This window comes from Equus caballus, chromosome 3, assembly GCF_041296265.1.
Source record: "Equus caballus isolate H_3958 breed thoroughbred chromosome 3, TB-T2T, whole genome shotgun sequence".
In the NCBI taxonomy this organism is placed as follows: domain Eukaryota; kingdom Metazoa; phylum Chordata; class Mammalia; order Perissodactyla; family Equidae; genus Equus; species Equus caballus.
In genome coordinates this window covers 19,247,086-19,271,040 of record NC_091686.1, presented here as the reverse complement: position 1 = coordinate 19,271,040, position 23,955 = coordinate 19,247,086, and the positions used below count along the sequence as shown (strand labels likewise).

Here is a 23,955-nt window from a genome sequence, read left to right as displayed (position 1 = left end):
TCATCACTGTTCTGGATAGAAGACTCCAACTATATCTCACTGAGATTCATTTCTCAATACCTATCTAACTAATGATGCTTTCATTCTCAATACATATCTAAGTAATGATGCTTTCATGGGGCATGAAATCACAACTATCTATCAACACACAGAGCACCACCCAGACTCCTAACAATCCTGACAACTGTCTGAAAGAGGGCTGAGAATCTAAAACTTGATCTCAGAGCAAAAGACAGCACATAATCTCATTCTAACTGGGAGTGTGCACCTAAAGAAAGGGAGACACACAGCGCTGACCAATTGTATTAGACGCAAAAACTAAAGTCCTCCTTTCTATCTTGTGCGAGGTTTTCTGGGGGGGGACGTGAAGAGGAGGGTAAACAGCATGACCACTCTCAAGAAGCAAGAAACACTGCCAACCTAAATCAGGCTCTCAAAGTCAGGTCCGCAGAACTCCTGTATCAAAATCACCTGGGAAACTGGTTTTAAAAAATGCAGGATTCCGGGTCCTACTCCATAGCTCCAGAATTCCAATCTCTTGCGGGGGGGCGGGATAGGAATCTGTATTTTAGCAAACACCTCTCCCTAACTCTATTGCACGCTAAATTTGCAAATCACAGACTCAAACTACGGCAGCGACGGTGGGGCTGATGGCGCCGGCAGAACCAAAGGCTCTTCAACTGGGAAGCGACAGGACTCGGTCTGGCGTCTGTCAACCATCCCCACCCCACCGCCAACATACACACTCGGCAAAGGCAGAGGCCCGGTCTGGGTTGCCCCTCACTCGTCTCCCTTCAAGATTAGGTGCCCACGGGCAGAGCAGGCGTGTTCGGCCCGGCCCATCTAAGAGCGCGTCTGATGCGCGCGCAAGGGTTCGGCCGCCCCTTCCCTCTCCGGGGATCTGCGGAGTAGTCCCCACCGGCCTCGGAACAAGGGAATCGGCGAGCTCCGTGGGGCGCCCAACTAGAGCAGGCCGCACTCCCTCGAGCTCCCCTCGGTCACAGCCGCTTCCCACACCCCTTCCCCAACTCACCGGCAGACGGGCGCTCGCCTCTCTCCGCCCAGACCCCACGTGCGCGCGCGCTGGCGTGCTCTGCCCCGGAAGTGCTCGCGGCGCAAGGCCGGAAGTGCGCAGGCAGTGCTCGCGGCGGCGGCGACGGCGGCGGGAGGTTCGGTTGTCGCCCGTTGGCCGCGCGGCGCCGCGCTCGGCGGCCGCCATTGCAGGTCAGGCCGCGGGCGGGGGGCGCGGGAGGCCGCGGGGAGCGAGGGCCGAGCCGGGGATGCGGGCGAAGATGCGAGGGAGCGGGAAGCTAGGGAGCTGGGGCCGGGTGGGGCGCGCGGCTCGGGGAGAAGAATGGCGAGCCGAGGGGCGGGGAGCGGCGGGCGGGGGAGGGGCGGCCGGGAAGGGGGAGGGGAGGGAAGGGGGAGGGCCGCGCAGAGGTGGAGGCGAACCAGAGAGCCCCCCGGGGTAGGAGGGCCTAAGGGAGCGGTGTGGAGACTGAAGGCGGAGGGAAGGAAGGGAGCGAGCGGGGCGGAGCGGGAGAAGGGCGGAAAGGGTGGCCAAGCGCGGGCGGAGGACGGAGAAGGGGGCGGCGCGGGCCGGAACCTCGAGGTATGTGCGGGAAGGGCCTCTTCCCGGGGTGGGGAGGGAACCCAGCACGCGAGGCTTGCGGGAGCAGGGTAGAACTGGAACCCAGGAAGTAGCGGGAATATCAGGAAGGGGATTTCGTGGGGGTGGGGGGGGTGGGACTGTGAGGTTTGTTCAAGGGGACATTTTAAATCGTGGTGGGGAGGCTGCTGGGAGAGGTAATTTGGAGGGTGGTTGGAAGGAAGAGACAGTCTGGAGAGTGATCCCAGTTCTTTTGTGGGCGGAGTGAGAGATGAGAGAAGAGTGGAGCGCGGTTCTGGAGGAGCGAAGTACTTGAGAATTGAGGGGGGAACAAGGAACAATTTGGAGAATGAGGGTGATAGAGAATGTTTAAAGAGTGATCTTTGGGAGGAGGGTTAACGGTTTGGAAGATCACTCCAGTGGGGGTTGTGGAGGAAGGCAGTTGAAAGAATAATTTCCTTGGGAGATAAGAGAAGGAGTTAAACAGCTTGGTAAGAGGTCCCAGTGAAAGTCGGGGTAATTTGGAGGGGGTTGGGGAAGAGAGGGGAAGCGGACTGAGAAGTCCCAGAAAGTGGGCCGGACTAGAAATAGGAAGTGCTTGTAGATCAAACTGGAGGAATGGGAGGGGGCCAGGGGAGAGGGTGGAGAAGATGGGGGCCAGTGGGAGGAGAATCCAGGAGTGAGAGAGACCTCAAGCAGGGCTAGAAAGGAAGGGGCTTTGGGGGGGATAGGGTGCCACCGCAGTAAGAGGAGGAAGGGTTGAGGAGGGTTGCAGAGTAGCAGAAGATGGAGAAAACTGGAGTAACTCAGATCGACTGAAGCCATCTTTTCCTCTCATTGTCAACAAATACCAGTAATTGATTCCCTCCATCATGGGAATCCTAAAATGTGACGGGAAAGTACCACGTGTATGCATAGTATCCACACACGTTTTTGAACATCCTCTTCACTAATGAAAAGTTTGGAAGCATTCAGTTCCACCTACTCTCCATAGCCCCATTTTGGGGAGCAAGCTTCTCATTTAGAATTTTAGCACTTAGTGACATAAGCCTGTCGAGACAAGATCCCCTTTGAAACTTAGACTATCCCCCCTCAGTCACAAAACCACAATAACACTGCTAATAAAAATAATTTGTATTCAGTTGTATATAAAACTTCCGGAGTTGTTCATTTGGTGGAAAGGCACACAGAAATAGTCATGTTTAAAGAAAAAACCTTGATCCCTGAAGCAGTTTGGTGAACCCTGACTGCTGTGTTTGAATTGTTCTCCCATTATGTAAACATAATTTTATTCTGATGATCTGCTTTTATAGGATGTTTCAGTCCACTACAAACATTAAAATAATAGTTACACAGTGTAGTATTAAGACATTTCGTTGGATGTATAAAGAAAATGCCATATTCCTCCAGGTAATCAATAGCTTGACCCTAAAGGCGTACCATGTGTTAGGCACTGTGCTGAGAACCTTACATTCCTAACCTCATTTAATTCTCACAGCATCCCTTTGAGAGAGATTTTTTTTTTATGCCTGGCTTATTGATGGGCAAACTGAGACTTGAGGTTAAATTACCCCCGTCACACGTGGGATAAGTGGCAGAAACACAGAATCCAGATCTGACAACTTGAGTTCTTACTGTATCCCTAAAGACAAAGAATAGCCCCTGGGACCAGATAAGAACTCAGTAAATGCTGACTGTTGGCCTAGCAATTTGTAAACTTTTTGTCATGTATTTAATTTTTAAAAATAAAAAATTTTTTAAATTAAGAATTTTAAAGTTAAAGCTCTTATTCCTTTTCTTAGCTTAAAATACAAGTTGAAAGGTTCTATTGAAAATAATTTGTAAAACATTGTTTAGCTCTAGTAAAGTGTAATTATTTATAGTTAGGTTAAGCCATTGAGTCAAAGCCCCTTGTTTCAGTAAAAGCTGTATGTTCTTTTTAATTGGATACGTACCACACTTTGTTCTGCCTCATTTTATTTTGGGGGCAGTTACTGTTAGGAGGATCATTGCTTATACTGTTCTCTATAAGACATTAGTAATCTTTTAACAATTTAACATATAGCAATTCAAAAACCAAAAGATAAGAGAATTAAATTTTGTCAGAGATCAAAATGAATCAGTGACAAAGAATGTTCTCTATTCTCTTGGCTTGTTTTGCCTTAGCTGAGGAACAGAAGTTTAGGGTAAAGTTTTGAATCCTGGAGGTAACACTGAGTAGATTTCTAGAGATTTCAGAAACCTAAATCTCATCAGTTGGATGTGACAACAAGCAGGCTTATTGTTTAACTGCCTACCTCACAGATAGATTAGCTACTTTGATGGCAGGTTATAAGATCTTCCCCCATAGGTTACTTATTTACCATTTTGTAAGAGATGCTGTGAGAAAGGCTAATATTTGTAAAGCAATCAGAAGTTTCCTCCTGAAGTACTGCATGAGAGGGGGCTGTGAGGACTGCAGGAGAGGCCATGTTGTAGAGGAGTTAGGGTTCACATCCCAGCTCTACCACTTACTAGCTGTGTGACCAGTTACTTAACCTTTAGCTTTTCTAAGCTTGTTTTCTCATCTGTAAAATGGGAGTAATAAGACAGTGCCTACATCATAGGATTGTTTTTAGGGTGAAATGAGAGAGTCCAGATAAGTCTTCAAAAAAGTTTAGTTATGTGAGAAATGAAGCTTTTTGTATTATAAAAATAACACTCTGGCTAGACTTTTCTTCCTTCTTAAGAAACTGTAGTGGCACTTTGATTTTTCAAGTTTTTAATAATTTAATAGTAGCTAACTTCAAAATAGAGATAGAAGCCAAATGGCAGTAAAATAAGGTGTATCCTAGATTGTTCTGATTCCAGTCAAACCTTTGGGGTTTTGATCAGGGTTCCCCTTGTGGGTCTGGATTGGTTCTGAGAATGCTGGTTCCTTTGCTGCTCTGTGGTTTGTTCAGGGGTCCTGAAGACGTCTGGAACACTGGCCTGAGAAGCAACAGTGTCTTGACTTTACCCAGGACCTCCAAACTAACACCAGGTCTTAAGACTGGGGATGATCTGGGGCAACCCTAGATAAGTATCATTTTTGGAAATTTTGAGGGCCTTTTTTTTTTTTAAGAGCAAAAATTAGGAGTTAAAATGTGCAAATTTAAATTTTAAAAAAAGTTTCCTGTACAGAGCTAAAGTCACTTGACTAAGTTAGGAATATAAAACTTATGTATCATTTGTTTAGCTTTGTGAAGTCCCAGAAAAACTGAGTAGAAAATATTCCCCCTTTTTATGAGATGAGGAGGGTAGTCAGAATAATTCATTGCAGAGAAAGAGGTTTGGTTTTTTCCACACCTTCCCATCTCTCCAAGTCCACGCTCTAGTTGTGTCCTCTGAGATTCCACTCTGAAATAGAATGAATTGAAACATCTTTTTGAAAATTCACAGAAATTTCTTCCTGGCTCTCCAGTTACATTGTTAACTTGGAATTATTCCTGTCCAAAGACAAATTAGCTGGTCCTGGTCAAATCTAGGATTAATCTCAAGGTTCTTGAGAGAGAGAGGTCTGGGTGAGCTCTTGCATTGACTCCTTTTGGTTTCATGATTTGTTATAATGTATTCATCATACTGTGCCTTCAGATGTTGCTCTTGATAAAGCTGCAGTTTCTACAAAAGCGTTATCTTAGAACAAACATGTAGAAATTGTTCTAGTTGTCTTTAAGTAGTGTTGGAGTGAGTTGAGATTGAAGACTTAGAAATCTTTTTGTTATACAGAAATTTTTCATTGTGGTGATATATTTGTTATTACTAATAGGATTTGATTTGTATTCTGCTTCTTCACCTCTTCTACTTTTTCTGCCTACTCTCAAGGGGATGGGGACAGATAGGGCTGCATGTTCTCATATCCTTTTTGGTCAGCTCCACACTAAGTAAAAAGAAGTCTTCCCTGTCACATGTATCAGGTGTGTCCTTAGTGAAGTACCCAGGTATACCTACGTACTCTGATGCTGGAACAGTTCCCTAGAATAGTAATCTGAAAGAGCAAGAAAAGGAATAATAGGATTCAGGTGATAGGATATTTTAAGGCACTAAAGTAGAATTTCTTTTTTTTTTTTAAAGATTTTATTTTTTTCCTTTTTCTCCCCAAAGCCCCCCAGTACATAGTTGTATATTCTTGGTTGTGGGTCCATCTAGTTATGGTATGTGCGACGCTGCCTCAGCGTGGTTTGATGAGCAGTGCCATGTCCTCGCCCAGGATTCGAACCAACGAAACACTGGGCCGGTTGCAGTGGAGCGCACGAACTTTACCACTCGGCCACGGGGCCAGCCCCTAAAGTAGAATTTCTAAATTCAATAAAGGGATGCCTTTCCCTCTGTTTCTTACTAACTTGGTGAATATACCTTCATGTGCATAAATGTGGCCAGGTCAGTCATTTATATTCACATCTGCAGCATCTCAGTAGGTCTAGCACAACTTTTTACCAGCCTGACTGGGTATAGCAGCAGAATGGTGAGGTTGTGGGCCACAGAATACTTATTTTCAGGAGTATTTCTAGATGTCTGCCAGTATCAATAGCTGTGCTCAGGCAGGGCCTCCTACATAAGTGGGTAAAGCTATTTGTGCTCATTGAAGTACCAGAAATTAGTATGCAAGTACAGCCACTCTGATCCATCTACCAAGCATTTGTTTTCCTTTGCCCCCTTAGACCACTGTTCTCAATTCCTCTTCTAACAGGAAACTGTCCAGGAAATGGGGAATGTACTGAAAATATTTCTGCATCCCTTTTTCCTAAACAATCCACACATGCCCATTCTGAAACATGTGGTCAGAAGCCTTAAAGATTGATCTTCCTTGCTGTAATCTTTCTAGAACATGGGTATCTGTGTGAACACTTTCTTGCTTCTCTGAAACCACCTGTATTTTACTATAACTTACACCCATCAAGGAAAATATGCTGCCTCATCAGTCATCAAAAGCTTATTTACAAGAATCCCTTCTCAATCTATGCATTGATTAACCTTTAGAAACAAGTTAAAGATCTTTAAAGCATTTTTTGCGTATTTTATATTTAATCTTTGTAATAGTTTAATGAGTCAGATAATCTAGGTGTTGGCCCCACAGTCATTAAGTGGCTTGTATATGATGACACAGTAAAGAGTTCCACACTTACAGGCTGGAACCTGAATTTAGGCCTTCTGATTTTAAATTATCATTTCTTCTTGAAGAAACCCAGAAGAGAAGAATTGTGAAAGTGCCTTTGGCGGTTCTCTTGATAGTGGTGGTGGGGCCTCTTCATCTGTTAGAACACCTTGGCCCTCCTGAGCTAGTTTATTACCTGTTCTCAGGTGGTGCCATAACCGGTGCTGCTGCAGAAGCAGCAGCGTATTCTAGGATGCCTTCTTCATTCCCCTTTGCCTTTTGGACCAGTTCTTGCATGTACACAGTGCCTCCCTGATGCCTTGTTGCCTTTTCATTCTCTGGCACTTGGATTTCTCCTCTGGGAGGGCAGAACTGGATAGTCATTATCAATGTAGATAAAGTCAGATGGCCTAGGTTCTTATGCTGGCTCTACCACATGCCAACTGTGTCTATCACATACAAGCAAGTGTATCCCTGTGTAGCCTTACCTGCAAAATAGGGATAAGTACCTATCTCATAGAGTTCTCACAGTGACTGAATAAGACAGTAGCCATGTATGTGCACAGCGTCTGATTCATAGTAAAAAGTCAAAAAATATTAGCTGCTCTTTATATTTGAATTTGAAGTCCAGTGAATTGACCAACCTCATGTTCCCAAAGTATGTTTGGTACTCAAAAGTAGAGGTTCTGCCTTTCTCTAAAGCTGCTGGCACTATCCTTTCCCTGGAGATCCAAAATGAAGATTAACATATCAGTAAAGAAACCTATTTAACTTTTTAATCAGGTGCTTGCTAAGCTTGAGCACAATTAGAATACCTATTAGCTTGCTATACTACGGTTAATAAACACTGGACTAATAACCTTCCACTAAGCTCCATCTGTTCATTGGAGAGACTTATACAGAAGCTGTAGTTTAGATTCCCCCATCCCCTCAGTTCCCCGTGAATCTGTCCTTCACAGAAAGACAAGTACGAGGGACGCCAGTTGTTTCAGGCAAAAATGTCCCCTTTTAACTCATTCTTGTAGAGTACTACAAATTTGCCACTAGGTGGTGCTCTTGTATAAAATGAAAGTTGATTAGCGTCACGGTATTTTAGTACCTAAGTGAAAGATGGTCGAAGTGTTGTGAGTCACGTAGAAATCAGCTTACCATTCACTAAAGTCGTCGTTTGAAGGGCTTTCTCAGTTCTCTTGGCTTTTAGTTAAAGGAGGTCCTCTGAACTTTGAAATACAAGATAAACTAAGTGGTAGTTGTGAAGTTTATATCATCATCAAAGAGAAAAGTAATATCTAAAAGAATAGTAATTTAGAAATATGCCAAATGGAAAATAGAATATTCTTGAGAAAGGCGAGTTAGCATAGTGCTCAAGAGTGTGGGCTCTGTAGTGTATGTCTTTGGTTCACATCCTGGCTCTTTGACTAGTAGCTGTGTGACCTTAAACACAATCGTGATACCTGTTAACTTTCCACACTGTAGTTGACCTTTGGTGATCTTAAGCAATCTTATATGTATGGTATCAATTAAAAAAATGTACACCTTAAGAATTGTTAGGGGAATAAAATGTATCTAAAGCACTTAGAAAAGTATCTAGCACACAGTCAGTGATAAATATTAGTTATCATTATTATTGTCCTAAATCTCTTTTTTTTCCTCTACAGCTTATTTTCAGTTGCTTTTTAAAGACGGAAAGCTCATGGTACAAATTGTTATTTCCAGGTGAGTACATTTTGAGACTCTCTTATTTAGCTTGAACGGTTAGGGCTATATAAGTTTGACGTTTTCCTTGAAGAAATGGGGTCCTCAGGTGCATCTTGCACAAATCCTCGCATTTCAATTCTAGTTCAGTGCCTAGCACTGCCCAGCTTCCCAAGAACTTGTGCTCAACAAAGAGTTCCTTTGGGCCTTCAATGGTGGTGTAGGACACTATTCATCCTTCACCCCTCAAAAATATTGTAACCGCCAGCCCTTTGCTTGCAGTGCTGGGGCTGGAGGCCTGGCAGAATGGGTGCTGATGGAGCTACAGGGGGAGATCGAGGCTCGCTACAGCACTGGATTAGCTGGAAACCTCCTGGGAGACCTACATTACACCACTGAGGTGAGGGGGCTTTTCTTTCCCTGCCTAATGCCTCAGGAAAGCAAGCTACACCAAGGTGGTGCTCCCAGGACCCAGAGTGAGGACTGCCCTCAGGTTTGTTATTCAAGGTCTAGCTAATCTGCTAAGCTATCTGCTTGTTCTCCCCCTCCCTCTGTAGTAGCAGGGAAATTTAGCTCTGGGGAATCTGGAAAGGTCATAGTTCTAAAATTGGAAATTCTTTTACCTGGGGCTAGAAAGAGTAAAAAGGGCATGAGGGTGGGTTGTTCATTGTGGTTGCTCAACAATGGTAGAGCCAGACCAGGGAGTGGAGGTGCCAGCATTGTCTGCCAAGAGCATCTCTAGAAGGCACTTGAGTGTTAAGACCTTGCCCTGAACCTTAGGCATCTCATTCTTGTTCTGCCAAAGGGAATCCCTGTGCTGATCGTGGGGCATCATATCCTGTATGGGAAGATCATCCACCTGGAGAAACCTTTTGCTGTCCTTGTCAAACACACTCCTGGGGAGCAGGACTGTGATGAGCTTGGCTGTGAGACTGGCACCCGGTACCTGGTGACAGCACTCATCAAAAACAAGATCCTTTTCAAAACTCGCCCCAAGCCCATTATCACCAACGTCCCCAAGAAAGTATGAAAGAACCCCGGATTTTCCCTAGAGAGCGGCCAACTCCTTGGACTCGTGCTCCGCTGCCACCTCGAGGACGGCTTGACAGTTCCCTGGGACCACAGGGGGGTCCTGTTCTAAACACAGGCCACCCACTGGGCATGAACTCGGATCCTTTCCTTATGGCAACCGGTTCTCTTGGAGGAAATCTGGCCCCATTTCCAAGGAACCCATCTCCTTTTCCAACTTCATCAGGCTCACTGGCTTCAAATCCAGCACCTTTCCCTGCTGGTGCTCGAGACCCAAGCATGGCAACTTTTCCAAGAGGGATGAATCCCACTGGCACAGGTGCAGTTTCTTTCCCAAGGCCAGGTGGCCTCTTAGGCCCAGGCCCAGGGCCAGCTCTAAACCCTAGAGCAGGAGCTCTTCCAGGCCCAGGGCCTCTCTCTAACCCGAGGTTAGGGGGTCTCCCAGGACCAGGTCCTATGTCCAACCCAAGGGCAGGTGGTCTCCTGGGAACAGGTCCTGACCCCAGAAGTGGTGGCCCCATGGGTCCTGGATCTGGACCTAACCTGAGAGCAGGTGTCCTGTTGACTTCTGGGAATGGTCCTCCCAATCCTAGGCCCGTTGGCCTGGGCCCTGGACCAAGTCCCAATCTAAGATCAGGCTTTGTAGGTACAAATCCTGGCCCAAGGTCAGGTATGTTTCCAGGCCCAGGCCTTGGGCCCAACCCAAGAGCAAGTGGCCTGGGCCCAGGCCTTGGGCCAAACCCAAGGGGAGGTGGCCTTGGCCCAGGGTCTAATGTGGACACCAGAGCGAGTGGCCTCTTAGGCACAGGATCTGGTCTTAACTTAAGAATGGCTGGACCTCAAGGCCTAGATCTTGCTCCCATTCTAAGAGCAGCAGGTCTTCTAGGAGCAAATTCAGCTTCTTTTTCACAGGCTTCTGGAAACATGGGCACAAGCCCATCCTCCATGGCAAGAATACCTGGCCCCATAGGCCCAAACTCTGGTCCTGGCTCTCGGGGAATTGGCCTTCCAGCGCCAAATCCATCTCCCATGTCAAGGGCTCCTGGCCCCATAGGGCCTAATTCAGCTCATTTTTCAAGGCCAGCTGGCCCCATGGGGGTAAATGCTAATCCCTTCCCAAGGGGGACAGGTTCAGGGGGACTGAACCCAGCTGCTTTCTCTCAGTCTTCTGGCACATTGGCTTCAAACCCAACTACCTTCCAGAGGTCTGCCAGCCTCCAGGGCTCAAGTCCAGCAATTTTCCCAAGAGCCTCTGGGCCACTAGGCCCCAACCCAGCTAACTTCCCAAGGGCCACTGGCTTACAGGGTCCAAGTCCAGCTACCTTCCCAAGGTCTACTGGTCCATTAGGCCCTGGTCAGGTTACCTTCCCCAGGTCAGCTCCTGGGCCCCTGGGCTCTTCTCCAGCAGGCCCTGTGGGTATCAACCCAGCACCTTTTGCAAGGCCAACTGGGACTCTGGGTCTAAACCCAGCTTCTTTTCCAAGGATGAATGGCCCTGTAGGCAAGACTTTAGTCCCATTTCCTAGAGTGGGGAGCCTCCCTGGCACAAACCCAGCTGCTTTCCCGAGACCAGGGGGTCCAATGGCTGCAATGTACCCAAATGGAATGTTACCCCCTTAAATAAACACCGTTTTCTCTCCAGGACCACCTTGGTTTCCAGTAACCGTGGTTCTGGGCAGGGTAAGAGGGTAGACATGGAGCTACCGTCTGAAGTACATAGCTGGGGCTCAAGTTCAAATGAGCCAACTTTCTCTGCTTCTTTCTTGACTGAAGGTGAAATGTTATTGTGGGACATGGACTATGGCAGGTGGGAATGATCCTGGCCTTGACAGAAAGGATCTCCAGCCTTCCAGAAGCCTGCAGTGTTTTTGTCCCACAGCTTTCTGCCCCTTGTTTCTCACTAGTTTCTTGACTTGTTCTTGTGGACTTTTCCTCAGGGATACATTGGCCTGCAGGTCCCAATTCATATGTAGTCCCCTGCTCAGCACTGGAGAATCAGCTCACTGCTCTCTAGAAATGTTGCGTTGGTGAACGGACCATGCTTCAGCAGCTCTGACCTGGGCACCTTGGACCTGGGCATCCTCTACTGCCATACCTTTCCCTGGGGGCTTGAACACAGAACAGGGAGGTGGGCAACCACTTCAAAGACCCACCAAATACAATTTCAGCTTGACTGATTGGGCCTGCAGCTGCCTTCTCCTGGGACTTAGAGGAGGCCAGAGTCAAGGCTCTACTCATCCAGCTCCCTCTCCACTGGTACTCCCAATCAAAGAACCTCAAAATTTAAACTGATGTGGATGGGAATACGGGAATTGGGGTGGGGTGGGGTGGGGGGATGAAGGGGAGAAATCACTGTGCTTCGTTCAGCCTGACGTGAAAGGATGGTTGGTGTTTTTCCTGCATTGTATCTTTTCTTACTGTTTAATAAATGGGATGAGAGGGCCACTGATGTCACTCCGTTTTGTTACCTGTTCCACAGGGAAGGAAGTTTACCCACTGCTTTTCATTGTTTTAGCTTGGCCACAATCCTACATTATCTGCCAGATGAAATGTTTTCACTCAAAGAGGAAGCACGCTTTGGTTTTTAGCCTTAGCTAGGGCTCACTCATCTGCCAGTAATTTCACCAAAGACCCTGCCCGCCCTCTACAGTGAAAGTTAAGCCACCATAGGTGTGCAGTCATCAAGGTGGGCTACTGTGTTCCCCAGGTCCGGAAGCAGCTGTGATAACTTACCCTGCTTCTGAGTTCCACGGGAATTACCTTGCAAACCTATATTTCTATCTCAAGTGCCTCTTTTGAAACTGGACTAAAGAGCTAGCTTTCATTAAGTACAAAGAGGGAGGAAGTAGCTCAGATACCAGCATTATGTGTGAATCTTTATTTTGACAAATAAGTGCAGTATAAAAAATTTGACCTGAAAAGTAAAAAAAAACAGGTAAAAATAAATATGTTTACAAATTATTGTAGAAATAATACAAAAGAGGGTTAAAATTCTCAGTGAGGAAAAACCAAAATATGTCCAATTGTATAAAGGCTCTTCCCTTGCAAGAAACGGGGATAAAGCGGAAGACCCAGTTTGGTTTCGCTGCTGAAAAACGTATAAAATAACTTAGAAAAACCTGTCGAGGTCAAATGTTGTGAGCCCACTACTTACACCTGCCTATTCTTGATCTGAGGAAAATTGATGACCACAGTGCAAGGCAGAGCTGATGGGAGGACAGCCAGGAGTTCTCCATCTGGGAGTCCATCCTACATTAGCCTTCAAGTAAAAGCTGAAGAAAAACAAGCCCTTAGTCAAGTCTGAGCTCTGCCGTTGGCCGACCGGATTTCCTCCATTGTAGTGCTCAAAATAGTTTATTTCTTGGCCAGCAAAAACACGGAAGAGCCTGGAACAACTGCCTTCAGCAAATGCCTGCTGCCTCTTCCCAGCTTCGTGGATTGGGCCCAACATCAACCAGCAGTCTTATCAGAAACTCAAGGTCTGTGTGAGGCAGCAATGTTGGCTGCACCTGGAAAACCTTTGTATTCATGGGAGATGAAGGAAAGCACCAGGGTTTGCCAATCAGTGGCTCAGAGCACACTTTGTTCCTTGGTAGGAAGCACCTGGGCACACCAGAGGCTTGCCCCGCAGCTACTCTCTACCGTAGTACTGGTTCTGAGGGGTTAGCCAGCCCCTCTGAGAATGGATGTTGGGAGGCAGAGAGGGGAAGAGAGAGAGTAGGAGCAAGCAACCTCAAGTCAAAGGCTGTCAAGATCCCAGGTTTCAAACCCAAGAGCCGAGAACAGGCTGTGGATTGCAGATCTCTAGAAGATAGCCTTCCCTCACCCCCCAAAAAAGCAGAGGGGAATCAACAGCCTCAAGAGGCATTTGAACCATATGATTTAGGAACCAATTGTATCTCCGAGTTTGGTTTCTGGAAAGAAGCAAGCAGATGCAGTAGTGACTTTCCACAACTTGGCTGTAAAAATTCTCTGGAGAAGCCACTGAGGAGAGTGGACAGTTGCACAGCTGGCCAGCTTGGATTTGAGGCTTCACTTAGGGAACACTGAAGAGCTTTCCATTAGAGATGATTGTCAAGAACTGTAGCCTGAAAGTCACGCATACTACCCAACTGCCAAGGAATCTGTCCAAGCAGTTCCAAGATTGTAGCCAATTTGGTCAGAGGCTCCCAGTAGTTTTTCCCCCATGTGCTGAGGGTAGGCTTGCCTCTTGCAGAGGGGTCTCTGAAAGTCCAGGCTCTGCCTCACTTGCCACCTTGAAAAACTTACCCGATGAGGAGAAGGAGAATGGGAGAAGTGATGGCATCACCTTCAAGAAAGCCAAGTGAGGAGGCTTAGACTTAGAGTTGAATTTGAGAGGAATTCAGGAGCGTACAGGTTGAGATTCCTTTCTGAGCATGCTGGGGTCTAATATTCCTGGTGGATGACCAAAACATCTTATCTCCCCAGCAGAGATCACAGAAAAGCTAATGTAGACATCTGGGCAATTTCCAGGTGCAACGCACTCAGCCCAAGGCCTCCATACAGCCCATAGCCTTTAGCACCACCACCAATCTTTGTCCTCCTGGCAAACAGTCCTCTTCAAGATACATATATACACACTTAAAAACAATTCAGTGCTAACTCCCTGCTAGTTTGGCTCATCCTTGAGATGCTGAGATGTGGAATGGGGTACAACACATAATAAAGCACCATTCCTGGACCCTGTTTTCTGTTACCCAAAGATGAGGTTTCTGGGCCTTGTATGTCAGGCACAGTCTTATTGCATTGATAACTAGATTGAGGAAGGACACATTACTAGCTGGCCCAGATCTCAGAAATTCTCCCACCACCTCTGGTTGTGCTCAGATAGACTAAGAGAACTCCTTCCTGCAGGCTGTCATTGCTGGCTTATCTATCAGAAGTTGCCACTGAATGGAACTTACTGTTTGGTTTAGCACACTTCTGAGTTCCCTCTGGATCCCTGGGGGGCAGGTGGACTCTTTCCCAGAGACCACTATGCATGCAGAGGCAAGCTGACAGGCAGCTTGAAAACATAAGTCTCTTGAGCCCCCCTGAGCTGGAATCGGTGTTGCCTCGTCTAAGCAGAACTGCCCCAGGCCATACTACAGTCACCATTCTTTGCACTTCAGATTTGTCCTTTGGACCGTTAAGAAACTAAAACAGCACTCCCTCCTCCCTCCCACCATGTCTTTTCTCTTCCATTCCCCTTCCCTCCCTTACCCATTGCACTTTACCCGCTTTGCTTGGGGCTACGTCACACCTCAGCAAAAGCTAAGCTATACTGCTCTGGCTTCTTCCCACATCTCCGGGCAATGATGGCCAGATACAACATGAGGAGGGCCACCCAGTAGCAGCCATACAGGATGGCCCCAGAGACAAGGAAAGCTAGCTCTGTCTCACTGAACAGATCCTGGCAATAAGCTGTATAGGCCAGCCCTCCCAGAAGGACTGCCACCCAGATGGACACAGGGATGAGGCCAATGAAGTTCACCACAATGGTTTTTCGGCCAGAGGTGCCCCAGCCAGACTTGTTGATGGTAGCAATGGCAAAGATCTTGGCTGGCAAGAGGCTGGACATATAGAGAAGGGAGTAGAGGGACATGAAGATCATCTCTGCATTGCCCCGAAGGAAGCAGGCATAGGTAGCCTTGATAATGCCCACCAGCTGCACCGTCAGCAAGAAGAGGAGAATGTTCCAGATGCGCCCACGGTAGAACAGCTGTATGACCGTGGCAATGAGGAAGAAGGGGAAGAAACCTGTGACCACTGATTCGTAGGTCATCCAGAGGTGGTGCTTATGGAACCACAGAGAGTTGTAGAGCCACTCTCGGAAGTAAGACTTGCTCCAGCGGGTCTGCTGGTTGAGCCACCGCAGGTATTTGGTGGGGGTCTCTGTGAGGCACTTGGAGCGGGCTGTATACTTAGTCCTATAGCCGAGGCTGAGGACTCGGTTGGTGAGGTGCCGGTCATCCCCAAAGCTGCACTTGCTGCCTAGGAACTTCTGGTGGTACCAGTCCTCCAGGAATTGCTGGAGGAGGCTGTTGCGGTACATGCCCAAGGGCCCGCTGATACACTGCACACAGCCAAAGTAGGACTGGCAGGCCCGCTCCACGTTGAAAGCCATCCAATACCGCACGCTGCTCAGGAAAGAGATCCACGAATCGTACTTGTTGAGGATCTGCAAGGGAATCAGAGATGCTAGGTCCCCTCACCTGAGGACGTGAGCCCCAGGACACACCAGACACGATGAGGCCTCCTTTCCCTGAGTTCTGGAGCCCATTGCTTAAATCCCTGGCCACCAGTCCTAGCCCAGCCAGAGCTGGGAAGCCTGAGGCATAGAGGAGCCAGCTACACCTGGTTACTCTCCCCAGCACCAGCCCCACCTCCACCGTGTCATCTGTACTGATTGTTCCAGTGAAGTTGCTCACAGTCAAAACCACCTTCCATTTCAGGAGGCAGCCTATGACGGTGACAGAGAGAAGGGCTTGAGAAAGATGCAAAGCAACACCCCAGCCACCTGTCCTGACCGTTCTGCAGTTGGAAAGCTTGGGAAGAGATGGTCTGCTGCCGGCAGTACCTGCAAGATCTGGCCCATCATTCTTACCATACTGCCCAGAGCTCTTCAGCACAACTTCCTAAGGGCAAGGGTATCTCAAGGGTCTAACTTTGGAGGTGCTTGCACCACCGTGGGTCAAAAAGAAGGTATGCTCCAGGATCGATGGCCTCTGAATACTGTGCCCCTCCCAGCAACACAGGCTCTCTACGTATCTGTTAAGTGATTTTTCCCCCTCGGGTTGAAAAAGAGCAGGAAAAGGGTTGGATGACAAGTGAGCCCTTTGCTACCAATGACAGCTGTCAAAGAGGAACACCTAGCCCCCACCCTGGCCCAAAATACTAGGAAGTCAAGATGCCCATTTCCCAGCATATCCAGTGGATTAAGAAGCAGAAAGAGTCCAGACCCCCACCCCTAGGAATCCTTGGTTACTTCTTACTTGGACATCTCCCCCGACTCCCCCTACTTGAGGATCCTCCTCCAGGACTCGAAGCATCTCAATGGTGCAGGCTGGATCCAGCACAGTGTCAGAGTCGCAGACCTGCGGAGGGAGTGCACTGTCAGCCCATTTTGACCTCAGGTCTGGGCACACACACACAGCACCCCAGGCTCACTGCCTGAGGGACATAACCCCCTTTCACATTCCAGCCAGTAGCAAAGAGATCTATGCCAAATAGAAGGGGTGTGATGAATAACAAAGGAAAGTAAGGGAAAGGAGAGTCCAGATAGCAGGCTTGACAGCCACTAGGCTGAGAGAGAAAGCCAGGAGACAGCCAGTCCTGGGCCTGGAGAAATGCTTAGCACTGGACAAGTTTTTAGCCCCTGTGGAGCCAGGCTCCTCACAGATGGTCTCAAAATATTTCTCTGGGGATCCTTGGGAAGAAAGGAGGAACAAGGCATTGAAATCAGATGACAGGCACAGTGGCTAGACAAGGCCAGCAGACACTCAGAGGGCCAAGAAATGGCTCTTGCCAGACACTACCACCCAAAGCTCTCCCATAAGATTATTAACAACATGGTCTTCCCCGTTTGAGCCTCTGGCATCTTGGACAACTCACAGCCTAAATGGAGGACATATCTACCCAGTTACAGGCCCCCCACTAACATGGCTGCCAGGCCAAGTCTGTAAGATCAGGGCACAGTATGGCCAAGGGCTGCTCTCACCTGGATTCTACTGTGGATGGGCATGGAAACTGGCAAAAGTGCCTCCAATCAGACCCTGGATCATTTCCCACCTGCCCTTCTTTCCTAGGGAGGCTCATGGTCTGATTCTAACAGGTGGCCCCATTATTACTTAGACCTGGGCTATGAACACTTACCCTGGTGGCTGACCCTTGTCTGTTTTCTAGAAAATTACTGAGATGGTACAAAGAGCCCAGTTAACCATTGGGCAGGGGGATTGGTTTCCTGACCCCTGATAGAGCAAAGAACAGTATCCACAGATGAGCCCAAACCCTGTTCTGCAAAAGCTTAAAATCCTTTTAGTAAAGTTGCTAATTGAGAGTCCATTAGCCTGCAAGAAAGGGGGCTGCCTGCCATACCCCAGCCCTACACCCAGCTTTCCGCATGTTGGAAGACACGGTGGCCACAGACAAGCAGCAGTAGAAGGCCAAGGGGGAGCCAGGCAGAGCCATCACACCTGCTCCCTCCTACCTCCCCACTGACACATCCTTACATCCTCACCCAGGCTGGGAAGGTCCCAGGGAGCCTCAGGCCATACTCCCAGAGCCTCCTCAGCTCACAGGCCGAGCTTCTCAGTGCTGCTGGTCTCACCTGCTTCCTGCCCTGACCCTAACCCATTCTTCATGCTGCTTGCCTTCCTTCACTCCAGGGAGGCCTTTCTAGCTGAGCAGGGTTAGGGAAGTTAGAGCTCCTGGCTGCTTGGGTTTCCCCCACTGGCTGGGGCAGGGTTATCTCCCACAGAGGGAAAGGCACGCTCTCAACAGGGCTGTTGGAAGATAGGCCAAAATGCACTGACAGATCATTGACTCTAACTCAGGGCTACCCCAGGCAGTGAGCCCAGAGCCGTAAAGAGAAAGGCTGGCTCAGGTGTGTGAGCCTATTTGCTGATCCACCAGAACGCACAGGAAATGGTCAGGACAGGAGGATGCGGTAGAGCAGCTTTGGGGGCATCCCCTGCTTCTAGGGAGCAGAAGACAGTCACTGTGGCTTGAGCGTGTTCCAGGGCTCAGAGCTTTTTCTAAGCCTGAGTCCCCAGGAAAGTTTCAAATGCCCCTCAACCCTAGGTGAACTGCAGAATCAAGAACTGCCTCACATCCCTCCCTTCAAGGCTGAGGAGGTCCTTGGGCCTAGGAAGACAGGAAAAAACAACTCTCATGTGAGAATGCAACTTCGAAAAAAGCCAAAAACATCTGTAGCAAGCTAATTTTAGGTGAGTACGGTACATAAAATTTAAACATTGGAGTACTCAACATGCGGTCAGCAAGACTAAGCTGGCACACAGGCAGGCTGCTACCACAGCCCTGCTCACTCAGATGATGGGCAGAACGCTGTGGGATGTGCAAAGAAGGGGAGACACGGGAGTGGGCCAGAAATCTGGGGGCCTGGGCGTCCATTTCTACTTGGTCCTGAACTGTGTGAGCTTTAATCACTCCTCTCTAGGTTTTGTTATTTGAAAATTGGCGCTGTGTTAACCTTATCAACCTAATACAATTTCCAGGCTGGTGTTGATGACTCCTTTGACTGGCAGCTGGGCAGGGTCTGTTCAGGGGCTGCAGACTCCTGCTGGGGGATGATTCGCACCTGCGTCCCTCCACCTCACAGACATGAAATTGACACCGGGAAGAGGAGGACTTTTTGGCCCATAACTAAAACAATATTTGAGTGCTTTGGAGCATGACTTCTTGTGCTCTTCACACTTCTTTATGAAGAGGCTCATCTTCTGTTGCCAATGGCCAGGCAGTTCTGCAGGATGGCTAAGGGCAGACTTGAAACAGACTGCCTGGGCTCAAATCCTGGCTCTGCACCTTACAGCTGTGTCACATTAGGCAAGTTACTTAGCCTCTCTGTGCTTCAGGCTCACCTTCCACGAGTGGAAATAACAGTATTTATCCCCTAGGAGTACTGAAGATTAAAAGAATATGTACGAAGTGCCTACAACAGTGTCTGGTATGAAGTAAATGCTATACACCTGTTTGCCATTATTATTATTATTGGGATACCAGTCCAGAGACCTACCCAAAGTCACAGCCAAGTAATAGCAGAACCAGGAACAGCAGTACCAGTCCATCCATCTTTTCTGAGCTTGGGACTGCTGTTCAGAACCATTATGCCTTGTTGCCTTCTAATCTAGACTGGACCTAAAATTCCTGGAGGAGTATGCCTGGCTGCCTGGACACATCCACATGTCCACACACTCCTAGGGAGGCACCCTTACCTGGATGTAATCCACCGAATTGCCAAGGGCCTTGAAGGCTGTGTACATGACCTCTCGCTTGCCTCCCCACTTCTGCATGATGCACGAGAAGGTGCTGGCCCGCACCACATCCCGCACACGGTCCATGCCCGCCTGCAGGCTGGCTTCTGTCTCCCCCTCACCCGCCTCATGGAAGTTGCTGCGCCACACAAAGAAGCCGGCTTGCTCGGTGCCACCTAGCACCTCATGGAAGATGTCTAGCATGTAAGCGTCCTCCTGGCGATTGCCATCTACCACCATGACCACCTTGAGGTCGGGGAAGGCAATCCGCTGGGCCGAGCGCAGGCACTTGCGCAAGTAGTCGGGGTCCTCTTGGTATGCGGCGATGCAGAGTGCCACTGAGCGCTGCAGTGAGGAGGGTGGCTTCAGTGGCCGGCCGGCCCGCCGCATGCGCCGGTGCTCCAGGAAGGCAAACAGGCTCTGGATGAGCAGGTGCAGGCCCAGGATGGCACCGTACAGGCCGAAGGACAAGTAGTGCTTTTCTGTGTGGATGAACTGGTAGCCTGTCACGTAAGCTGCCAGGATGCCACCCAGCACTGCCAGGGCAAACAGGCTGGTGCCCACCACACGCAGGGCTGTCGTCAGCTGCACCGGCATCTGGAGGGAGAAGGCAGATGTGGGGTCAGGCAGGAGGCAGCATCTCCAGTCAATGGGAGTGAGGGCATTTTCTCTGGGCTGGGCCCAGAATAGGGGAAACGACCCACTGATAAAAACCATTACCATTTATTGAGCTTGACTAAAACTGTTTATAGACTCAGAATCCAGACTTCTGGGTTCAAATCTCAGTTCTGCCACGTTGTGTGTGACTGTGTTCTGCCCCTTAGTTAATATCTGTAAAATGTGGATTGTAGCACTAACGTCGTAGCATCTCTGAGGGTTAAACGGGTTACCTATGTAAAGCACTTAAGTAGCATTTATTATTGTCAGACAAACCAAAGCCAGAGAGAGCATGTGATACCCAGGTGGTGGATGGCAGAAGTGGGATCTGCCTGACCCGAAGCTCTGCGAGGCGAGCTTCACAGAGGCGAGCCTGAGACAGCTCTGAGCGGCTGAGGGGCCAGGGGCAGGTAGGCGGCCTCTACCTGTACCCACTGGCGACTTGTGCTATGGGAGGAGAATACACACCAGTAAAACAAGCCACCAATGTGGCCCCTGAAAGTGGGAGAGGAAAAGACAAGAAACAGCAGGAAACAAAGAGCTGCCAGGGGAAAAAAGAAGGAAACAGCTTCCCTTTCTCGAAACAGCAAAATTAGTGAGAGAAAGTTGTTCTGTGTTCTCTGCTTTCTTACCTTTTTCTCACTTACTTAAGAGTCAGGAAAGAAAGGGAAAGTGACCAGGAAAAGCAGACAAGGGAAAGAGGAGGAAATGAGCACTGGGGTGTGGACAGCCCTCCTGGAAGCCCAGCACTTGGGCGCCAGAGGGAACTGCAGCCAGTGCTGCAGCAGCCTGGAAGGGGGGGCTGCCCGGGAAGCCCCATCCACTTGGTCCTAGTGCCCGCATGGAATCTCTGTGCTCATCCCCCTGCCCCGCCACTCCTGGAAATGCTGCCAGGTTTCATTTGCAACTAAGTCAGGGCTCCTAGCATCTGCCCAGTTGGAAACACTGTTTTAATGAAAACAGCCTAGCACTCGGCACCAGAAGACTTGTGCTTGAGACACAGCTCCGGACTTCCTGGCTGCCTGACCTTGCCCAAGTTCTCGGAGACTTAGTATCTCCCTAAGGAGGGGTTCCAGTGGATTCTTGCCCCACAGGTCTCAGGTAAATAATTTCACTGAAAATGGAAGCACTTTCAGCCCTGAAGGACAACCCAAGTGGGAAGGCTGATGGGGGAGGGAGGCAGGGCTGATGAGGACAGCTCCCCACCCTCCATTCTGAGGCCTTCTCCCCATCTCCGCTCCTTGCCACTGCCTGACCTGGAGAATCCTGTTCCCACCACCACCCACGTTCTACAGACAATGAGGTCTCACTTCCAAGCTTGCTTCAACTCTAGGTCTCACTGAAGCCAACTCCCGAGCCCGACCCCAACACAAACACACCTTGTCAGGGGGAACTGTTCCCCTCCCACCTAGGAGGGGTGAGGGACACGCAGTCACTGCCTAGATCAGCCCGAGACTCAGGCACCAGCAGCATTCCAACAGCTTCGTCCGGAAAGTGCTTTTGGCAGCCTCACCTCTCGGGGAAGCTCGGCCTCCGGGCGCTCTGCCCCACCATCCCGGGGAGCTTGCCGGTGCTTCCTCAGCAGGACTCCCAGCCCTCCCTGGTTCCCCCCCACCCTGGCACGCACCTGCGGCACAGGGGCCCCCAGGCCCTGCATCCACCGCCCAGGAGCAACCCCCGCCCCCTTCTAGAGCTTACATGCTGAAGGGGCGCTGCGGGCAACGCTGGCCGCCTGCACTCTGGGAAAGAGCAGGGGGCGCCAGGCCAGCCCAGCAACCTGCCGGCCCTGGCGCCCCGCCTCGGTGCAGTCCCAGAGGCGGTGCCCACCAGGTTAATGCAGCCGGGAAGGCACTGGCCACGCTTCTCACCCCCGGCCGAGCCTCACCTTCTGGCAAAGGCGGCGTCAGCCACACCCACGTGCCGGTTTCCCACGACCCAGCCGGGAAGGAACGGAAAACCCAAGGAATCAGTCGGACTAGGCCCGGCTCATCCCCTCGGGGCCCCAGCTACCTTGGCAAAGTATGCCTGCAGACAAAGGCGGTATCCTCCGTGTCGCTAGCCCCCTCCTTTCCCTGGTGGGACCCTCCTTCCCCCGCTCAGGAATTGGAGGCATTGCCCCAGCACCCCTACCCCACAGAGGACCCAAGAAGGCCCCGCAGCTGGATACCCTGCGTGCAATGAGGCGGTGGGGCCGGCTCTGGCTGAGGCAACCCTGCCCAGACAGGGGGCTGTGTCACCCCAAGCCGAAGGAGAAGAGCCTCGGCCACCTCTTGCAGCCCCCTCACCGCCCTCTTCGATCAGAAGGGATGCACGAGAGCTCGGCCCTTGTAGGCTAACGCGCATCCGGCTTCAAGGACACCAGGTTGGGGGCGCTCCCTAAGACGGTCTTCACCCCCTTCCGCAGACGACGGAAGGAGAAAATCCCCAGCCAAGGACGCACGCCGCCAATCTACCCCCGAAACTTTGTGGGGCTGCCCAGTCTGCCGCCTCTCCAGCTGACAGGTGTGCCCTGCTGCGTAGCCCACACGCGGCGGGATGGAAACTTGCGCCCGGCTGCCCTCCTGGCCCCTCCGAGCCAGCAAGGGAAGGGGAGCCCAGGCCCGCGGATACGTGCGGCTGTGGCCCGGCTGACCCGCAGAACCGGGGCGCCGAGCATCTTGGTGCCTGGACAGATGCGAGCCCCCGGGCGGGCGTGGGGGAGGGAGAGACTCCAACCGGCCTCGTGCCCCCACCGTCGTCCGCCTCCTAATCCATTCACAAAACCGGAGCCGCAAGGGAGGAAGGGAGGAGAGGCTGGAGGAGCAGAGGATGGAGGAAGAAAGAGAGGAGGGGTCAGTGGGGAAGGGGCTGCAGGAACCGCCGCCGGGAAGCCTGGAGATGCCACAGCCCTCAGCCTGCCTCCCGGCGCTGGACGCGGCGCCCGCACTGCCGGGGGAGGGGTGGGGGTCCGCGGGGCTCGCCAAGAGGCACCCCGGAGCCCTGCGCGCCCGGGTCCTCCGCGCAGTCCCCGCGTGGCCCGCCCCTCCGAGGCGGCCGGCCGGCCGAGCCCGCGCTCACCGTGCCGCTGCTGCCCGCGCTCCGGTGCTCAGCAGGCCCGCGGCGGCTCCATGCCCCTCCTCCCGCGCCTGGCCTCCGCCGCGCCTCGCTCCACCGTGCGCCGCCGCCGCGCGCTCTGACTGACGAGCGCCGGCCCCGCCGAGCCGCCTTTAAGTACCGAGCGCGTGTCCGCCGGGAGAGGCGCCCTCCTCCAGCCCTGGGGCCGAGAAAGTTGGGAAGAGTGGGAGGGCTCCCCCGAGGGAGCACCCCCTTCCCGGCTCGGCCGGAGGAAGCTCCACGCGGCCGGCGCTCGGCGGGACGCCGGGTCGCGCGTGGACGCGGCTCCTCCTGGTCGCAGAGACTCGCGGGCTCTGCGCCCTCGGAAACCGGGTTTCTCCAACGAGGCGAAGGGCCGAGCTCCTCCGCGCTCGCCCCGGGGCCAGCTGCCCAGGGGGAGGCGGTCATTGTGCTCAACCCAGAACCTGGAGGGTTGTTAACTTTCAATATAACCCGTAGGGACTCCCAAAATTGTTAGTCTCCGTTCCTCTCTCCCCGCGCCCCGCTCTCTAAGCCTCGAAACCTACTCACCCTGCAAAGCGGGCGAGCGGATAGAAATCGTTCCCCGGTGCTGCACGCGGAGGGGCTGTTCGCTGTATGGAGCAACTCCCGAAACGCAAGACAGCAGAGCCTTCCAGCAAAAAGCGCAGAAGAGAATAATTGTCAAATAGAAAAGGACCGGTCAAAGAAGGTGTTAACAATTGTGACAAGCTTAGCTTTGAATTCCGCAGTGGGGCGCTGATGACTTTAAGGCTGTTTGAAAAAGC

At 50.7% G+C, this 23,955-nt stretch overlaps 4 protein-coding genes across 12 annotated transcripts in view; 2 read left to right on the top strand and 2 right to left on the bottom strand.

The window, feature by feature from the left end:
- Window positions 1-1,506, bottom strand: part of UTP4 (UTP4 small subunit processome component) — a 28,797-nt gene extending 27,291 nt beyond the window's left edge. For 2 of the 7 annotated variants that reach the window (XM_023637195.2, XM_070261975.1), the window contains exon 1: window positions 421-1,037. The gene's annotated coding sequence lies outside the window, so the exon portion shown is untranslated. Of the gene's footprint in view, window positions 1-420 lie in introns of all 7 variants that reach the window. The other 5 variants (XM_023637196.2, XM_070261974.1, XM_023637198.2 and 2 more) reach the window with 4 other exon arrangements.
- CHTF8 (chromosome transmission fidelity factor 8) lies at window positions 1,120-11,889 on the top strand. The gene is given in 4 exon segments (NM_001378394.1): window positions 1,120-1,224; window positions 8,381-8,438; window positions 8,700-8,817; window positions 9,223-11,889. Coding segments are annotated over 3 exon segments (366 nt in total). The 5' UTR covers window positions 1,120-1,224; window positions 8,381-8,415; the 3' UTR covers window positions 9,448-11,889.
- On the top strand, window positions 1,120-11,889 carry DERPC (DERPC proline and glycine rich nuclear protein). Its single transcript, NM_001378395.1, is given in 4 exon segments — window positions 1,120-1,224; window positions 8,381-8,438; window positions 8,700-8,817; window positions 9,223-11,889. A coding segment is annotated over 1 exon segment (1,623 nt). The 5' UTR covers window positions 1,120-1,224; window positions 8,381-8,438; window positions 8,700-8,817; window positions 9,223-9,443; the 3' UTR covers window positions 11,067-11,889.
- Window positions 11,890-12,309: 420 nt separating this feature from the next.
- On the bottom strand, window positions 12,310-23,937 carry HAS3 (hyaluronan synthase 3). 3 transcript variants are annotated; one of them, XM_023637194.2, is made up of 4 exons: window positions 23,720-23,937; window positions 19,400-20,035; window positions 16,442-16,543; window positions 12,310-15,627 (listed from the first exon to the last, which is right to left on the bottom strand). In XM_023637194.2, exons 2-4 carry the CDS (start codon window positions 20,033-20,035, stop codon window positions 14,704-14,706), a joined length of 1,662 nt encoding a protein of 553 aa, XP_023492962.1. In that variant the 5' UTR covers window positions 23,720-23,937; the 3' UTR covers window positions 12,310-14,703. The 3 variants fall into 3 exon arrangements, with proteins under 3 accessions (XP_023492962.1, XP_023492961.1, XP_070118073.1); XM_023637193.2 differs by lacking the exon at window positions 23,720-23,937 and adding an exon at window positions 23,153-23,513; XM_070261972.1 differs by lacking the exon at window positions 23,720-23,937 and having other exon boundaries at window positions 19,400-22,650.
- Window positions 23,938-23,955: the final 18 nt, after the last annotated feature.